Below are 20,247 nucleotides of genomic sequence, written 5' to 3'. Positions count from 1 at the left end.
TTTGCCTTAGTCGTTTTACGTAGTAATACGTTATAATACATCATAATTACGTAGTAATACGTTTTGAGTAATTAAAACATCTAGTTATCCCTTTTACTTACTGTTTTTATCAAGCTATCCTTTTTACTTTTAACGAAATGTAAAAATAAACTGAAATAAACGGTCCTCGGCGCGGCTCACATTTTTCTGTTGTTTAGTATGGATATAACATATCTGTTTATTAGAATATCACTGAACTAAACATAATTCTATACGGATTTCTCTAATTGACGGATACATTTCGGGAAGGTTTAGCTTTAAGATTAATTATAATTTCGTATAAATTGGCTAAAATATGGTAATGAGCATTGAAGTTTTTGGAAAAAATATGCCGACCAAGAGAAATGTACATTATTATATAAACGCTTTATATAGACCTTTATCTATTTAAATAGGTTATTTAAATGGTTTCGATAGCGTTTTTATGTTCGGTAGTCAGGTGTTTAGTGTAAAAAGTAGATTATGTACAAATAAAAAGTAGCCATTTCTTGTGGTTCAAGCTTGCTTCATTCGAAATTTTATTTTATTCAGTTGATTGGTTTGGCTGTAACAGCGTAACAGAGTTACTGTTGTAATTATAATGCCTAACCCTTGAGAAGGCTTGGAGCTTATCCCAACACGCTGTTCGAGTGATGAATGATAATGAATGAAATGAAAATGATTCAATGATGAATGTTACTGACAAATACAGCCTCGTTAATGAGAACTAAAATGAATCTGTGTGTCTTACGAAGTTTCTTTATTATTATTATTTATAAATCTGAATATAATTATGTGAATGTGTGAACTTAAGTGACGTTATTATGTTTCAAATAAGACATCCTGGTCTCATTCTTAGCACATGCACCAATTTTAATTATTGATTAAATCGCAAATAAAAATTAGTAAATCAAAATCGGCTGGTAAACGAGATCGAATCCACGTAATCAATTCAATCAATTGGTACGGTAATAATAACCGGGTAAAAACTCATAAGTCAAAAAGAAAATTATTGATATTTATTTCAATGAAAAAAATCATAGTTTAACATACGTGTACCATGAACAGGGGTCAATGAGAATATTTTTATTGATTGACTTTTTATTAAGGGTTTTCACAGAATCACAATTTAATATTAATAAATACACAAGTACAAAGACTATTTATTTAATATTTGTTTAATTTTTATAAAATATTATAGTCCTTAAGTTAATAAACCAATTTAACATCTCCTATTGTCGTTCCATGCCCGACTCCTTTATGTTTTTTTTTTTAATAAATTGGCGCGGGAAAACGTCTTGTATTATTTGTTTGTTCCAATGACGTTCTAAAATCGATTACACTTTTATGAAATAGGATACACTAAGAAAGTATGAGGTTATTAATACATAATTATAATTTAAATATAACTACATAAAGAAATATTTTTAACAGTAAGATTTGTACATTTATGGGTATTTTCAATGTTTTTTTATTAACATTTATTTCGTGTGCGTTGGTTAACTTTTTAAATCAAAACTGCGTTTCTATAACCTAGCTAGAAAAGGGGACATTTCTATAACCTAGCCTGACACTGGCGACACAGTTATACAATCAAATAATTTACTTAATTACACTGCGGTGCTTTACAAGATTTAAAAAGAAAAATGACTTATTTTTTTAAAAAAAGTTTAAGATAAATTTACGTAAAATGGGAAGTCGATTGTTGGGCAAACAAAACGCACCCAAACAATTTTTTTTATTAAATAGGTTATCAATTAAGGTTGTCACCTCGACACACAAGTTGATATTGCCAATGTGAAAAATAAAATATGTTATTGCTTTAATGAATATATTATATAATTTAAAAATAAAAAAATGATTATGTCGTAATCTGTTTTTTTATATATATATTGTAATATTTGACAATATTCTACATTAAAGTCTATGTCTTGGAACTCTGAAATAATGAATTTAGAATGTGATCCGTTATTAAACAATACCAAGAAATCACAAATGATAATTAAAAAACAGTTACTAGTAAAAAGAGTTGTAAGATTCATCAAGTGTATTAAATTTTCTATTGCCCATAGTATGTTTGGCAAGACGTCAGGAATACATCTTGTACAAGAGAAATCAATGTACTACGAATACAATGCAATTGTATCACCACAGTGTCTTATTAATGAATGCCTTTAAGTATTCGTATCACAAGTACGCAAGCCGGAATACCGTCGCCGCTAAGAATGCTTGTACTTACAATTAGTTGTAAAGTTGCTACTGCAGTGATACTGTTACTTCAATCACACACACAAGCAAACATTTATGTATTATTTATTTGTACGTACGTGTGCCATCAATATATATGTTTTACTGTGAGCCCCGACCTCTGGAAGGTCGCGTAGCATTACTTGGGATAATGAGAAATACTTTTTGTATTTCGTACTCTGCAATAAAATATAATTTAAATGTGAAACATATGACTGTTTATTTTTCATAATATTTTGCTTCGAACATGACAGGTGATAAGACATGGGTCTTTACCAACTGTTGTTAAGTTTGAAAAGCGTTACGCATAATAGTAACCACAATTTGGTCATGTATATTTAATAAACTGTTCGTAATTATATCAATAAAGTTCTTAGTGGAAAGAAAATGAATAATCGGATGATCGCTGACATATATTGACTTGAATTGCGTAGTCAAGGTGTTTGAAAAGCATACCTATGCTAGCGGCCCGGCCTCGCACGGGTTGACATACGTTTTATTTTACTTTTTACCTTTTACATTGAAACATGGTTAAGTGAGAGTCGAGATGGCCCAGTGGTTAAAATGCGTGCATCTTAACCGATGATTGCGGGTTCAAACCCAGGCAAGCACCGCTGTTTCATGTGCTTAATTTGTCTTTATAATTCATCTTGTGCTCAGCGGTGAAGGAAAACATCGTGAGGAAACCTGCGTGTGACAAATTTCATAGAAATTCTGCCACATGTGTATTCCACCAACCCGCATTGGAACAGCGTTTTGGAATATGTTCCAAACCTTCCCCTCAAAGGGAGAGGAGGCCTTTAGCCCAGCAGTAAGAATTTACAGGCTGTTGTTGTTGTTGTTGTTGTTGTTTAAGTGGGATCTGGGTAAGTGAAATACCTCAATAACTGGAACTCATGCTGCGGTTCCATCACTTTGGCATTGAATTACCTCTGTTAGTGGGACGAAGCAAACCTCTAAAACTGGAATTATTTATTTTGTTTTACCATCACAGTTACCTCTATAAATGAGACAGCAAGTGATTTCTTTATGTATAAACCTCTGTTACTGAGATTATATCGTTTTGTTTGTTTGCTAACTTATTCCTTACCTCTATTTTCATAGCACATGATTTTATTTTATGATTGTTCCTCTATAACTGACTGGGACAGATCTGAGAAACCGGGTAAGTGGAATATCTATAAGTGAAACAACATTACAGGTCCCTTGAAGTCTCACTTAACTAGGTTTCACTGTGTATATATGTTGGTTGCTTTTTTCCAGATGTTTAATAATTTTCCCACCTGTCTTTTAGTGAACACCACATGAGAATTCGTTCAGTAGTTTTGAAGTTTATCTCGAACATACAGACAGACAGAGTGAGCCGACTTTGTTTTATAATATGGTGATAATACATGTTCTGAATTCACAAGGGTTAAATAAACATCATATTTTCTTTTCAAATAATCCGTTTTTGGGACACGGTTGCGCGCACCTATAAAGTTTAATTTGAACCAACTATTACTTTACACAAACAAAAAATATTTCATCAAAATCTGTTGAGCCTTTAAGGAGAAGTTCAATGACACATGTATAAAAGAATTATTTATATAAACATAACAAAATAAAGGACTTGTGACTGCGCACAGCACAGAATATGTTTCCTTGTATTGATTAAGCTTAACTCGCGCATGCTTGCTTAATAAAAGTTCTTAATTATGGCTAGTCTAGCTATTTATCGCTATGACTCTTTATTCTGAATTAATTAAATAATATAAATAACTTTTAAATTTGCACTGTAACTGTAACTATCATTACTTATAAAATAAATATACATACTCAATGAATGTTATGTACACTTGTAAATGACGTACATATCAAACTTTAATATAACTTTTAAATTTCAATAAAAATGTTTGTAATATGTATGTTGTAAGTGTGCTTAAATAAATAAATAAATAAATGACGTTACATAGGGAATGTATGTTTTATATTACTTTGAGGTGAATGTTGATTCATTAACACTAGGATCAATAATAAATACCTAAAGGACGTTGAGACTAATCCCCCAAAAATATTAATAATCTGTGTTTTTTATGTTTTAGCAAAACTTGAAATAAAATTTAAAGTCTATAAAAATATAACATTATATTTTTTATAGAATTATGTAAAATCGATAAATTCAGCTACATTTTACCCTTTTTTTTTAAAAAATAAATCATTCATTTATGAATTATTTTTCGATAATATTTATGAAGACACTTTTTTTTTCTAGCTACGATGACATCTATAGGTTATAATATGTAGGGGAAAGGTGTCTTTGATTTACGACTCTTTAATCACATTGAAACGAACCATTTAAGTGCTATTAGATTTTAGCATTTCACAGTACAAAAAAAATTACAGAGATGTCGCTGTGAAAAATGCAACTAATTTAGTCGCCAGTGCCATCTACAATTGTATAAAAAATATTAATTACAAAATTACTGTTTTTATTTTAATATTATGTTTTTATAGTTTGGAACTATGTAAATACATAAAAAATGCGTTTTGAATAAGATAAAAAATTGCAAGTTAAGTATCTTAAAATTCCTTGTATATTTGATCTTACAATTTCATCAGTTTACAAATCGTCAGCGTTTAGAATTTCAACCGCGGTGTAAATCTAGCCTTACCTACCTACCGCCCGCAAATGAGAAAGTATACACTATCGAGTACTACGTTCTTGGATTTCTTGGTACTTATAAAATAATATTTTTAAGCCAAAGTCTTCTCGCTGCACATTTAATGCACAAACTAATAATTCCACACAAAATCACCACGTGATCTTTCACACGGTCTCTGTTGTTCTCTAGATTACAATCTCGAATGTTATCGTTAAATTTTGTTACGATAAGCATTCAAAGCTCCCTTTATATTAAGTATACTTTGATAAGATTCTTTTCTACTGCGCACACAAAGCGTCTTTGTCTGATGTATTTGTAAGGATCCTTTTCTCGTCATGAAACGATTATTTGCGTAACAAATAAGTTCACAAAGGCTGCGAAATTTGAATGAGCATGAATGGTGATGACTTATTGAAAAGCGAATCACTGATCTTACGACCTCTCGCCCGTCGTGCGTTTTGTTACTCCGCGACACTTATACATTATTCACGTTAAAGATACCGTTCATTTGCCTGTTGCGAACTTTAAAGTATTACTGTAGCCATGCGAATTAATATTTTTGCGCGATTTTACGGAAATTGTAGAGATTTCAAGCTACTAAAATGTTATGCTGGAAGATTGTAATAATTGAGTCGGAAGCATGGACTTATTTAAGAATCGATATTGTTCTATGAATACCTCCTAAGCGTAAAATTTGCCAAAATATTGCTACACTAAAAAATTCTACACATCGAAGGATGGTTTGTACCTCATTTAAAGTTGACCCCTGCATTTCTCGTAGTAAATTTGAGGCATGAAGAGACCGCCCGCATGAGTAGTCCGATTCGGTTCCATGGAGTCCAAGATTTCAGGAGGCTCTTGTGAGTAAACTATGCATTTCACGAAGATATCATAAACTAAACCCTCTTCGACAAACCAAACAAATCACAAAAAGGGGTTTCTTAAATTTAAGCACACGCGACGATATATATTACAAGTGACGACGCGAAGATTATGATCATATATATGTTAAATAAAACGATGAGTGCTTAGCGAATCATATCCAGTTTATTCCCTACCTTATCCCAAAAATAAAAATAAAATTTCCTCAAAAATTGTAATAATATATTTCGTAGATCAAGTAGTAAAAAAAATCGATACAACTTAATGTAATCGATACATAGGCAAGTGACGTTATACCGCAAACTGTAAATATACATTATTCTATAAGGGCGAGTGTATAGCTTTACTGCAAGCGGTGTTTAAACTGGTCGCGCCTGTAAAACACTCTATTGTTATGCGTCGTACGGCTGTGATGAATACGAAGCCTAACATCAGTGACATATAAAGTATCAACGTGTGTGTAGGGCGAGCTAGTTAGACGCCTGGATGGTTAAACGGCTCAAATACTCAATTAAGACCGAAAGGTTAGCCGTGCATGACATATGAAACGATACGCACGTGGCTTTGTTATATCTTGTGGAAATGACGCAACTTTATCAATGGCTTGTAAGACATTTGATATGTCATGACAAAACCTACGAACGGACAAACTCTACTTATACATCTACTAAGCAAATAACGCAATACTAACAGGATTTAGTCATTATATAGTATGTTTTTAAATTCACCATGAATAAGAAAGTGTAACGCTTCTGCTTCTACATTGAATAAAGTTATTTGAGTTTTAGTTTGAGTTTGAATTGTCGTTTAGCTATGTATGCATTCTCATTTATGATGTCTAGATATTCGAGAATATCATAAAATATTAATTTCTAAGTAAGTTCTAAGCTCTTTCCGGAAACAATCTGATCTCTAAAATTATATGCGGAACCTGCAGTAAACTAATATTAGCCCTAGGTCTACTTATTTGAATTTATTTAGGACCTTTTTTTAGTAAAATGTATAGTAAGTATTAGTAAGGAAATAATTGTATGTAAGCGACGTTAAATTATTTCAGATTAGGTCTGGAAGAGATGGCTATTTAGCAAATATTATTGATATATTTTATTAAGATCAATAAAATTGTGACATTTTACTGTATCCTGCCTCTCGATACAACTTGCTTCCCCATACCCCTTATCGCATCCAATTCGGATTATCGAAGTGCGTGTGTCAAGAGTTTTAAGCACGTTCGTGTAGAGCAGTCACCTTCTTCTTCAGATGGTCTGTAATATGGGATTATTCAAACATGGAGTATACAGAGGCCTTACATACGGTTGTCAAACATGGTCATTGCGTAAAAAAGATGAAAATAAATTAGCAGTACATCAAAGAAAAATGGAGCGAAGTTTGTTGGGCATCAAATTAGCAGACAAAATTAAAAATGAAACAATAAGGAAAGTAAAACAAGTAACCGATATACTGCAAAAAATTAGAACTCTAAAATGGGCTTGGGCAGGTCATGTGTATAGAATGGCAGATAATAGATGGACTAGGAAACTAACCGAATGGACACCGAGGGGAACACAAAGAGGTAGACCGAGAAAGCGATGGGAAGACATATTCAGGGAAAAGGGTGGACCAGAGTGGAGAAGGAAAGCTCGAGATACAACTGGAGGAAGCTGGGGGAGGCCTACGCCAAAGAGTCGATTTCCACAAAAGATTAACTGCATGTTTTAAGAATAATAATATATTTATATATGCAATTAAATTAATGAAATTATATAATGAAATGGATAATTAATAAAATGGAAATAATATATAATTGAAATATTGTGAGCATGTTTTGTGGTAGAATAAAGGCTATTTTTATTTTTATTTTATTTTATAGTGTAGGGCCCTGTGGCTAGGTGGATGGAGGATTTTACGTGCAGTCCTAGATTTCGATGTTGGCGTTCTAATGGGGAGGCTATCGTCCAGCAGGGGATGGCAAAAGGCTGAAAAAGTTATATATACATTACATTCGGTTTATTATAATTTAATTAATATTTTTTTAATTTTCAATGCATCCTTACATTACTTATAGGTAAAGTTTGTGTTAGGTTATTAAATAAAGAAAAAAAATTAAAACACATAGGTATCAAATATGACTTATGAGTTTTCTTTGTTCTTTATTACCAACATAAATCACTATATAGCTGTTAGTGATATATTGATTTTATTTGTTTTGCGTAGGTGCACCAGGTAGGCAACATCCGATGGAGGTCGGTGGAGGATCGTGAAGCAGACACCTTTCTCCATACCCATACCAAAGTAGGGAGATGCAATGGGGAGTAATAGGACACTAAAATCAATATTTGCACTTGTAGGATGTACTCGAAATTTCTATGCAACTGCATATAAGTTCGTCTCTCTCTGACGAGCTTGGGGTGGTGCGCGACGTCATACGCGCAGATTAAATAAAAGCAATCAACATGTAACTAGGGAGAATATCTAGGTACACTAGATACCGAGGGCAGCTGTATTGATTTATTTGAAATCTGGGAGAGGTCACTCACGAAAGGGCAAGGCGTGGTATTTTCCACAGCCGTAACAAAGGATGTACATTCCATATTTTCTTAGCGACATGTAACGTCTGGACCCACGCAGCCTTATCATGTATCACATAAAACAATAGATGAAAATAATGTATATTATGTTCAAGATGTTACTTTCTAAATAGTTTATACAACCAATGACAACATTTAATAAAAGTCCTAACATTAAATGATTACGTTTTAGAATGTTATTAAGATTAAAAAGAAATATGCATACTGTTTTGTGATTTTTGGATGGATGGGGATGTTTGTTGCTATGATTATGTTTCGAGTACTCTAAATACATTGCAGCTTGTGCTTACCTGTTGCATATTAAAGTCACTGAACCGATTGCACACAATTTGGTATGGAATTATCCAGGTTAGAGTAAGGGCACGGGCAGTTCATAACAATATCTCCCACATAAAACTGTTAAACCGTTTTATGATCGAAGTCTGCAAGTTCGTTAAGAATGTTTAAATTGTACCATAAGTCCTGATGAAATGCCGCTATTATATGAATATTTAGGTATATATGTACTTAATTTGTGTTTATAATTCATCTCGTGCTCGGCGGTGAAGGAAAAACATCGTGAGGAAACCTGCATGTGTCTAATTTCATTTAAATTCTGCCACGTGTGCATTCCGCCAACCCGCATTGGAACAGTGTGGTGGAATGTGTTCCAAACTCTCTCCGTAATAGAAGAGGAGGCCTTATCTCAGCAGTGGGAAATGTACAGGCTGTTACCTTACCTACCTTACCTAGGTATATCCCCTATATAGTCAATAACTAGCAGATTATGGGATTCCTTTTGTTTTCATTTGCATTGTACTTATAATAAACATCAGGCTTCGTACATGAATGACGGTTTGCAAGTCGAGATTAAATATTCATGATTTATTTATCAAGGATGAGATTTCTGCTAACACAGGCTATATTTAAATGCATGTGGTGTCAAAAGTCAATGTATAATTTGAACACGTGGTATAAGATCATATCATTCTCTTTTGTAATTTGAAGATCGATTCGCGTTAAGTTTGTCTGTAATCTTTATTGTTCGATTTGATTTTATTTGTACAGTCGGGATAAGAAATGGTAAAAATCTAAAAATTTAAATCGTTTTACTAGAAGAAGTTTTATGCAAAATTTGTAGGAAATTTAATGCTCTCCAACTTTAATTCAAACATTTTTTTCGTATCTCGTATTGAGTTATTTTACAAAAACAATAAATTTGGTTTTTTTGCTTAAATATATCGTAAAATATCAACAATAGGGGGCAAAGTTTGGTATAAAAAAGATGGGAAATTTTGTTCTAAATATATTCAAATTATTGTAATTAAAAAATATATGTGTAAAACTACGCAAGGCCGCCGATTGTTTTGTATAGGTACATATACTATATTTTTTTCTTTGAACAATCGATAAGTGTCAATTATTAATCAATGAAGACGAACGAAGGTATAAATCGAGCATGATTTATTATGTCTATGAATACAACTGTCGTATAAATTCATAAAACGTATATCGTTATCTAGAAAAGTAAACGAAACAATCATTTTTATTATCTATATATAATAATTTTATGTTCCAATAATTTAAGTTCATTTTCACAAGCAATTGTTGTACAAGTATAACGTAACAACAAATATTACTTTTTTTTTTAATTATGTACATGTATTATATACTTTTAAAAACGACATTTGGTTTATTTCGACTTTTTCTTCTTAGCATGGCCACGGCGACATGTTCCGCACGGCAAGCAGCAGGGTATCTCATCTTCTTCGCATTGAATTTGTTTGCACGAGTGACTAGCTGGCTTAGCTTTGGCCGGCGCTCGAGGGGTTATTAGTTCTACCTGAAAAAATGATTTATGTTTTATTAGACAAATAAAAACATAACATCAGCCTGTAAATTTCCCACTGCTAGGTTAATGCCTCCTCTCCCTTTGAGCAGAAGGTTCGGAACATATTCCACCACGCTGTTTCAATGGTTGGTGGAATACATATGTGGCAGAATTTCTTTGAAATTACACAGATGCAGATATCCTCATGATGTTTTCCTTTACCGCCGAGCACAAGATGAATTATAAAACACAAATTAAGCACATGAATATTCAGTGGTGTTTGCCTGGGTTTGAACACAAGATTATCGGTTAAGATGCACGCGTTTTAACCAATGGGCCATGTCAGCTCAACACATATAATCAATAAATTTTCTTATATTATTTCATCTCGGATACCTCTATATTGCCTGTACGGTTTGGCTCGTCGGTTTGTTTGCCGATTTTAAGCAGGAATACATCTTTATCTGGATGTAGTACTTTTTGCGCTTGTACACCCTTCGGGGCATCACTAGGCGTGACGTTGCAAACATTACATAAATTATCGTGTTCCTCTTTTTTGCTATAAATAAGTTCCGAATTAAGTGCAGTTCTGTTCGTAAGTGATTCGCAGATATCGTCGGGAATCTGAGAACAAGATAACGAAGGTTTAAATATATTCGAACAATTCACATTCGTTCCTTCGAGGAAATTGCAAACGTCATAATTACTTAGATATATTGGTATATTTTTACCAATTTATTCATTCTTTGAAAATGATCTAATAATATTTATAAAGACATGTGCAATTTTTGTTTATATTTCCACAGCTACAAGCCTAATTTCACACGGAAAATATTTTGGCTGTATCTTTTTAATGGCTAAGGACTTGCGAAATTTCATGCAAATCTTATGTTCCCGTCTTATACGTTTATATAGATCAATAATACCATTTTAATAAATTAATTTAGGATATATTACAATCATAGATCACAATATGACCACACATTTTAAACTTATTGCTATTAAAATATGAATCATCGTCTGAAATTAAAAAGTAAATCAATAACAGCTAATATTTGTAGCAAACGAAAAAATACCTCGCAGAGACATCTGTTAAAGTGGGTGTAATATGCAAATACCGAGGAAGTGTGCATTTTTTCAAACGTATAAATTTGTAAAGTTAGAACCTGAAAATTCAGCCTGTTAGCAGGACCTCCGTCATATTCTCCTGGGTAACCACAAGTCTCCGAGCATATTGATTTGTCGTCGTCACAGGTACACTGGTTTTGTAACTTCATTTGAGAAGGAGTCAGTTTTGGCGGTTTCGTGGTACTTTTCGGAATTCTTATTTTGACCTTTTAAAATGATTACATGAAATAACCTTTAAAATATTCTTCGTAATTATATACTTACTAACATATTTTTATGAAATCATTTATTTACGAAAGTATTCATAGAATAAAATATTACTCAAATTATTTTTTAAATGACATACTTCGTTTCCATTAAATATAGCGCCGATTTCTTCATACGGTTTTTTTCTTTGGGTCCCATCACCAGCTTTACCCATCATTTTGTAGTCTTTGTTAGAAAAAAACAATACTATATAATTTTGAGCCGAGATAAATAATGAAATATGTCACGGTATTCATAGAGTACGAGAAGGAATTAAGAACATCAGAATAAATTTATTTTTTATCTGCGTAAAAAAGCTTTTTGAAAATAATTCACATTTTTATATTAAAGTTTGGAAAATATAATTAGTCCAGCCAAGACTCATTGTACGATATTTGCGAAATTACAGAATTTTTTATTACAATAAAAGTTTGTCTATATTCTTTTTCCCTAATCTTAAGGAGACTTTAAAGTAAGATTTTCTAACATTATATGCCTGTTTGAACACTGACAAAATTGTTTATCAAAGCGTACAGCGTTATTATTATTTTACACATCGTAAAAATGTTTTTGTAGTAATCATTTTTTTTTCTTCGTTGGAGTGATCGGCGATGAATCCCTGGCTTCCCACGAGGCCAGGATCGGGAGAGAGAGGTTACAGTGCATGTTACAATAGGCAAAGAATAAAATTTTCAAATCTTTCGTTGTAGTTGATTTGTATTTGCCCCGAACGTGTTATCATTGTCGATAGTCAATTTGAGGTAAGTTGATGACGTTTTTGGGACGCTTACGAAGTCTCCGGGCAATTACAAGCAAGTAATTAATGTTTGGTTCAAATTAATTTAAATTTCTATTACAGCAGAATATAATTGAGTAAGTTTGGGTTAAAAGCAAGCATTTAGTTTTAAGATGTAAAACAATCAAACAATACTGTGATTTATAAAAACTAATAATAAAATAATAAAACTGTAATAAAATATTTCTTTATATATGCTTATTTTATAAAATAAAGTAAAAAACATAATTTATAATAACATATTTATGAATGGTTATGAGCAAAAATGGTACAATATGTTATTATCATTATTTTATAGTTAAAATATATGTATATGTATACTTGCCGAAAGGGTTTTGTGGTAGGTCGTCTGTGGTACCACCCCTTAATTAATTATATAAACTTTGTACATCTGTGTTTGTGTTGTTGCGACATGATATACATACTTGCTCACAAGGGAAATAAAGTTATATTCTTTTCCATGTTTGATGAGAGATTAAAAATGTTAGAAATGGTTATTATTTCTTACTTTGCAAATTCCTATTGAACGTGGTTAACAAATTTACCTTCCTTTTTCAAATTAACGGTTACTTAAACTTATTCATAGTTTTTGAAAAGAAATTTTAGAATAAAGTTTTTTAAATACATGCTTGTTTGAATTCACTCTAAGAGATTTATCGGTGCTTTTGTGGCTTGGTACTATTGCTATACTAGGAATGAAACTCTTACTATTATATATAAATATATTTATAATCAAATAACTCATCGCGAAGTTAGAAGTGAACAAATCATGTGTAGGTAGCATTTTGATCGATCAACTGAAGACAGATCGAGACGGACTTATAAAGTTAGTCGTAACAATACCCTTAGGAAATTAACTCTGTACAATAGCACAAAAATTTTACAAAATTGTATCGTATTATATTTGGCTCTTGTTTAATATTTTCTTATTTTTTCTTCTTCTTTTGTTTTACACAGGTGCAAGGCGCCGATTCCGGTTCGCATTGAGTCTCCCGAGTATCGTAACGGTATGGGCTGCTCTTATCGGGACCCTTGGGTGTCACTAGTTCTAGCTCCATCTTGCAGCGACGGTCACCATTGGGACCTACTTTTGCTACCTTATGAATAAAAAATCTTAAGAATCGCAAAATTCGTAAATCAAGTTATAAAATGTTATTGAAAGGGTACATTGGTTACCTTTAGTAGAAATACATCCTTTTTCGGGTGCAAAACCGACTGTGCGACTCCAGGGAGAGGCACATTTTTGGGAACTAGGTTACATAAATGCGGACAAAGTCCCGGTTTTGTTGAAGACTTGGGTTTGGCTTGGACTTGGGTACCTTTAGCGCTCATTGCTTAAATTTTGATACAATAGGCCAAGATTATGTTTGTAGGATGGATGGTAAAAATTGTGATTAAATTGACACTATAAAATTTTGATATTTCTAGAAGACAAGACAGTAATCAAACGACATTTTTTAGTGTGTCATAGTCCTTGCCTGTGTGTAAAATTTTTGTCAAATGTCAAATTGATATCATCAAGGAGAATAATTGTTTGCTTTTTTTACTCTGTAGAAATATAAAAAAAACTGTCGACGAATATGGGAATATTAACCGAGATCATGAATTATAGAATTCGAAAGATATTTTATTTTATTTTGTTGTATAAAAAAACTAGCTGACTCAAATATAATAAAATATATTTAATCAATTGTTCAGAAGGCCGAATAACACAACACTACCAGAACAGAACACTATAATATGTTTTATCTTGAAGTCTTTCACAAAATACAGAAATAATTGTCTGAGTACCCTCAAGATAAAATTTATTAAACATATATAGGATCGATTCCAATATCTTCCAATTTGAAATAACTTAAACTAACCAATAAGTTTACACAGTTTATACTGTTGTTAGATATTGTATAACGAACTCCCCATATTGGAGAAACAAATTTCTTTTTTCCTCAAGAAAAGCAAACCTGACGTGCTAATGTATATTATAGGTTCCAAGTTCAACTATGTCTACTGAGCCGTAATAGTCTAACTTAAAAGGCTTACTTCATTTCTTTGTAAAGGCTAACATTGGGTCAATGACTGACGTCAGTACGCGCTAGGTACAAATAATATATAGTCAACTGATTTATCCACACGGTGCTGCTTTTAGGAGCTTTTTACACCCTCTCCATTAAATAAGAAAATATAAGAATAGGCCGCAATCTGAAGGATAAATTAATATACGCTTGGTCGGTTTTCATGTTTATTTTTAAAAGTTTAAACATTCTGTACATGCTTACAATCCGGTCGGATGGAATCATTTTATACATTTAAAATCTCAGGGTATGTCATCGACGTTCACACATTCTTCATCAGCCCCGATGCGATATAAAACTTCTTAGCCTTGCTTTGTAAATTTGGTTTCAGCCATTTTCTTTTTCTGTGTTTGACGTATGCCCATGAAATTTTTTGTTAAGTTATGCTGCAGTGATGCAAAGTGTTCCGAGCATACTATCAAATTCTGTCTATTCACGCATCATGTACTGATAGAAAGTAAAAATCAGTGGGTATTTTTATAATTCATGTACCTATATAAATACCATTCAAAATCCTTCTGCCAAAATTACTGTAACTTACAATACTAAGGCTTTAAGGATACACAATTTCAACCCCCGTTTTACCCCGTAAAAACTTCGTAGCTTCGTCACTTTGGTACCTATAAACTATCTATATAAAAAGATAATTAGAAATTAAAAGGAATAGCAATACTCTATATCAAAATATACTTTATTCAAGTAGGTTTATACAAGCACTTTTGAATCGTCATTTAACAAACTATATTAACTGAAGCTACTACCGGTTCGGAATACAGTATCTACCAAGAAGAATCGGAAAGACACTCAGTAGTTACTCTTTTTAAACATTTAAAAATACAAAGGCATGTTAGAAAACTGAAACGTTTATTGTGGTTTAGCGTTAATAAAAAATAATATAAATAGGTAGGTATATAAAATAAAAAATACTTGCCTTAGTAAAAAAATTCATAACTTTTCTTGTTGCATTTTCTCCAAATAGGTCTCTTATTTTGGCCAATATTTGGTTTTTGAAATTTTTAACATCTTCACTATGTTTTTGCTCCATTTCAAAACATATAAGTATTTATAATAGTCCCGAATAATATTTATTTTATGCATCAAATAACCTTATATAAATCGGCGTTCGCATAGGAGGACACAATTAAAATACAATAATAGATAAGTAAACATCAATAAAATAAGTTCACAGACTTTAAAAATTCAATTATGTAACTGCAATATTAAGTCCATGGCCGTAGGCAGGCGGGGGTTTTGGGGGTTCAAACCCCCCCCGAAATTTTTTCGCTAACCGCTATCGTATTATCAAAAAAATATTTTGCGCTAATAAAACAAACAAAACGTAAGTATTTATTGATTTCTTCAGAAAATTAAGCCGTTTTGTCTAGATACTACAATAACTAAACAAAATGAATCATTTTACGCAAAGACTAGAGGCAATAATAATCATGCCGTTATTCACATTTTATTAAGATACTAATTTTTGATGTCATAATGTCACGTTAGTAATTTTAAATACTAAAGAAGATGAACCTTTTACAAAGTGCGATTACATTTTGAAATGTGTAAGACAGATTGAAAATTTTCTGATACATTCTTCATATACAGGGTTATTGGTAATTCGACGTATATCCGTTAGGAGGTGATGGAGGTGACTATTTGAAATGATTTTAAACCCCATTTGCATAATCCAAAAGTAAACCATTTTTGAGTTATCATGTTTTTTTTAGCTTTTTTCAATTTATTTATAAAAAGTATCAATTAAAATCTATTTTTTTCTTTTGTTTTATAAAAACGATTAAACACTGGATATTTGTCAATATTTAAACAATAATTATTGGTCCAAATTTAAAAATGCGAGACGGAAAACCGAATTTTTTCAATATTTTTTTGATGTTTTTTCCTCAAAAATGCCTTAGAAACTAAAAAAATCATTATAATAAATCTTGGCCTGCAGATTATTTTAAAACATGCCCGTTTTCTTAGCTTTCCAGAAATTTATAAAAAGAAGAAAATTATTTCAAATCAATCGAAATAAAATGATCAGAAAGGACGTTGGTGGAAATTCGTAGTCGAACATGAACGAATTCGTAATAAAGGTCGCTCTTTAAAATTCCCTCAAAATTAACTAAAAATAACATTTTGTAATATATCTTAAATAAAGTATTAATAATCGAATCTCGGATTCGATAAACACTCTCTATAAAAGAGCACAGCACACACAGCATGTTCTACAGTGTATCGTGCAGAATTCTATCCTCACCTCCTAACGGATATACGTCAAATTACCAATAACCCTGTATATTTTATTGAGAATATTCATACTATATTATTAAAAAACAGATAGTCGGCGCTCTTTACCGAATAGTCGCCGACTACGAAAGCAGCTGAACTCCTGGAAGATTAAATAAATAAATAGAGCAACCGCCCAGACCCGTCCAATTATAGGCATCACCTCCTTGTTTGTTTCCATCGGGGTCGTTCAACCAGTGATCTTCTAGATTACCTTAGTCATAGATGGGCGGAAGCAGTTGAGAGCAAGTGGGAGGCATAGGCGGCCAGTCTGGACATAGCGAAGGCCTTCGATAGCGTATGGCACAAAGCGCTTCTTTCGAAGCTCCCTTCCTACGGGCTTACCGGGAAATTATGCAATTGGATCACCAGCTTTTTGGCAGATCGGAACATTAAAGTCGTTATATGGTGCATGCTCTGATTTAAAATTTGTTAATGCCTGTGTTGCACAAGGCTGCGTTCTATCACCCACTCTGTTTCTTCTGCATATCAGTGAATTGTTGCAAATCTGTAACATTCACTGCTATGCAGTTGACAGAACTGTAGACACCTCAAACAACGGCCGGGCTAATATTTCTCGGGAAAAAGTCGGAGAAAACCGGAACAAACTTGTGTCTGAAATCGAGTCTTCTTTAACAAAGTCTCTAACTGGGGCCGGCTAAACTTAGGCCATATATGATTGAGTAGTCCCTAGGCTCACTTAGTAGTTTCGGACCTCCTGGCTAAAATTAGTCCACTTCAATCCCAAAAAGAGGCAAGTTTGCGCGTTAGCTGCTAAAAAATTACCATTTCTCGTATCTCCACGATTTCAGAAGATTCCAATAGCCGCCACAGCAAATTGAACCCCACATGGAATATCGCTCACAACTCTGGGCGGGTGCTCCCCAATACCAGCTTCTTCCATTTGTCCGTATCCAAAGTAGAGCGGCTCGAATTATCGACGATCAAGCCCTTTTCGACCTGCTTGATCCTTTAGCTTTGCGTAGAGATGTTAGATCACTCTGCGTCTTCTATTTTCGAATATTTCACAGAAAATGTTCAGACGCATTGTTTGAATTAATCCCCGCTGCGGAATTTCACCTTCGGATAACTCGTCAAAATTCTAAGTTTCACCTTAATGTTCATAAAACCACAACATCACGATTTTTAAGACATTATTCTACCTTGCACAACCACTCTGTTGCACCAGTTTTCGACGACGCTTTTTCTGAACCGATACGACTTAAAAAAAAGAGCGTATTCCTTCCTCAAAGGCCGGTAACGCAAGCCCCGCAGATTCATGGGCGATGGTAATCAATTTCCATCAGGTGAGCCTCATGCTCGTTTTTTTTTTTTATGGAATAGGTGGCAAACGAGCAGGAGGCTCACCTGATGGAAAGTGACTACCACCGCCCATGGACATCTGCAACACCAGGGGGCTTGCAGGTGCGTTGCCGGCCTTTGAGAAAGGAGTAGGCTCTTTTCTTGAAGGTTCCCATGTCGTATCGGTTCGGAAAAACCGTCGGCGAAAGCTGGTTCCACAGAGTGGTTGTGCGAGGCAGAAAATGTCTAAGAAATCGCGCTGTTGTGGATTTTCGGACATCAAGATGGTGCGGGTGAAACTTAGAATTTTGACGAGATGTCCGAAGGTGAAATTCAGCAGCCGGGATTAATCCGAACAATTCCTCGGAACATTCCCCGTGAAAAATTCGGTAGAAGATGCAGAGTGATCCAACATCTCTACGCAAAGCCAAAGGATCAAGGAGATCGGAAAGGGCTTGATCGTCGATAACTCGAGCCGCTCTACGTTGGATGCGGTCAAATGGAAGGAGCTGGTACTGGGGAGCACCCGCCCAGAGGTGAGAGCAGTACTCCATGTGAGGCCGAATTTGCGCCTTGTAAAGTTTTAGGCGATGGGCCGACGTGAAATACTGTCTCGCCTTGCTGAGCACACCGAGCTTCTTTGAAGCCAATTTGGCTTTACCTTCCAATTGACCGCGGAACTGAACGAGGCTCGAAATATCAACGCCAAGTATTCCGATACTACCTGTAGCGGCTATCGGGATGTTCTCAAATCGTGGAGATACGACAAATGGTGTTTTTTTAGCGGTTAACGCGCAAACTTGCGTCTTTTTGGGGTTGAAATGGACTAAATTTAGCCGGCCCCAGTTCGAGACTTCGTTTAACGAAGACTCGATTTCAGACACAAGTTTGTTCCGGTTTTGTTCGACGTTTTCCCGAGAAATATTAGCGCGGCCAGTGTATAAGGTGTCAACGGTACTGTCGTCTGCATAGCAATGAATGTTCCCGATTTGCAACAAATCATTGATATGCAGAAGACACAGTGTGGGTGATAGAACGCAGCCCTGTGGAACACCAGCATTGACGAATTTTAAGTCAGAGCATGCACCGTCGACAACGACCTTGATGCTCCGATCTGCCAAAAAGCTGGTAATCCAATTGCATAATTTCCCGGGAAGCCCATAGGAAGGAAGCTTCGAAAGAAGCGCTTTGTGCCATACACGATCGAAGGCCTTCGCTATGTCCAAGCTGGCTGCTAATGCCTCCCCCTTGCTCTCAACTGCTTCAGCCCACCTGTGAGTAAGGTAAACTAGAAGATCACCGGCTGAGCGATCCCGACGGAAACCGTACTGGCGGTCACTAATCAGCTGATTCTCCTCTAGGTACCGCAGGAGCTAGCAGTTAATAAGGGACTCCATTATCTTGGAGAGCAAGGAGGTGATGGCTATAGGCCTATAATTGGACGGATCTGAGCGGTTGCCTTTTTTAGGGATCGGATGCACCAAAGCAGTCTTCCAGGAGTTCGGGACGACGCCTAATGCGTAGGATTGCCGGAAAAGACGCGTTAAGACCGGTGCCAACTCGGGAGCACATGTCCGTAGCACGATTGGAGGGATGCCATCGGGTCCACTCGACTTGTGAATGTCCAAGGAAAGAAGTGCTTTCCGAACTGCACTTTGCCGAAATTTAACCTCCGGCATCGTCGTATCACATCGCGGGATTGATGGTGGTGACTTTCCTTGGTCATCCAGAGTCGAGTTCGACGCGAAGAGAGACCCTAAAAGATCGGCATTCTCTTTCGCGGTATGGGCCAATGACTCACCGTCCCTGTGCAAAGATAGAAAAGAAGGCTGACAGAAATTCCCTAGGACAGCCTTAGCGAGAGACCAGAACGCACGTGTTCCTGATGGGAAGCGCACCAGTCTCTCGCCAATTCTGCCAATGTACTTCGACTTCGCCTCAGCTATCACGTTTTTGAAGGACCTGGAGGCAGAGTTATATTCCTTTCTGAATGTGCTGGTGTTTGTATCACGAGACGCCGATGCGTTAGCCCAGTCTTGGTAGCGTTCCCATTTTCGGCGTGAAGCCGTCTTACAGAGGCGACCAAACCAGGGCTGGGACTTGCCACCAATGGGCACCGCAGAATATGGAATGAAAAGTTCCATACCCTGAAGCACCACATCGGCGACAGAGTCAGCAACAACGCTCGGATCATCCATCGAGAAACAAACTCGCCCCCATGGGT

At 34.7% G+C, this 20,247-nt stretch overlaps 2 protein-coding genes across 2 annotated transcripts; both read right to left on the bottom strand.

Moving 5' to 3' along the window:
- Positions 1-9,951: 9,951 nt before the first annotated feature.
- On the bottom strand, positions 9,952-11,786 carry LOC124543363. The gene is made up of 4 exons (XM_047121562.1): positions 11,665-11,786; positions 11,357-11,524; positions 10,587-10,814; positions 9,952-10,202 (listed from the first exon to the last, which is right to left on the bottom strand). The coding sequence occupies exons 1-4, from the start codon at positions 11,740-11,742 to the stop codon at positions 10,053-10,055; spliced, it is 624 nt and encodes a 207-aa protein (XP_046977518.1). The 5' UTR covers positions 11,743-11,786; the 3' UTR covers positions 9,952-10,052.
- A 1,472-nt stretch (positions 11,787-13,258) lies between these two features.
- On the bottom strand, positions 13,259-13,922 carry LOC124543367. Its single transcript, XM_047121564.1, has 2 exons — positions 13,537-13,922; positions 13,259-13,457 (listed from the first exon to the last, which is right to left on the bottom strand). Exons 1-2 carry the CDS (start codon positions 13,690-13,692, stop codon positions 13,287-13,289), a joined length of 327 nt encoding a protein of 108 aa, XP_046977520.1. The 5' UTR covers positions 13,693-13,922; the 3' UTR covers positions 13,259-13,286.
- Positions 13,923-20,247: the final 6,325 nt, after the last annotated feature.

The sequence above is a fragment of the Vanessa cardui genome, chromosome Z (genome assembly GCF_905220365.1).
Source record: "Vanessa cardui chromosome Z, ilVanCard2.1, whole genome shotgun sequence".
In the NCBI taxonomy this organism is placed as follows: Eukaryota; Metazoa; Arthropoda; class Insecta; order Lepidoptera; family Nymphalidae; genus Vanessa; species Vanessa cardui.
This window is presented reverse-complemented; position numbering and strand designations above follow the sequence as displayed.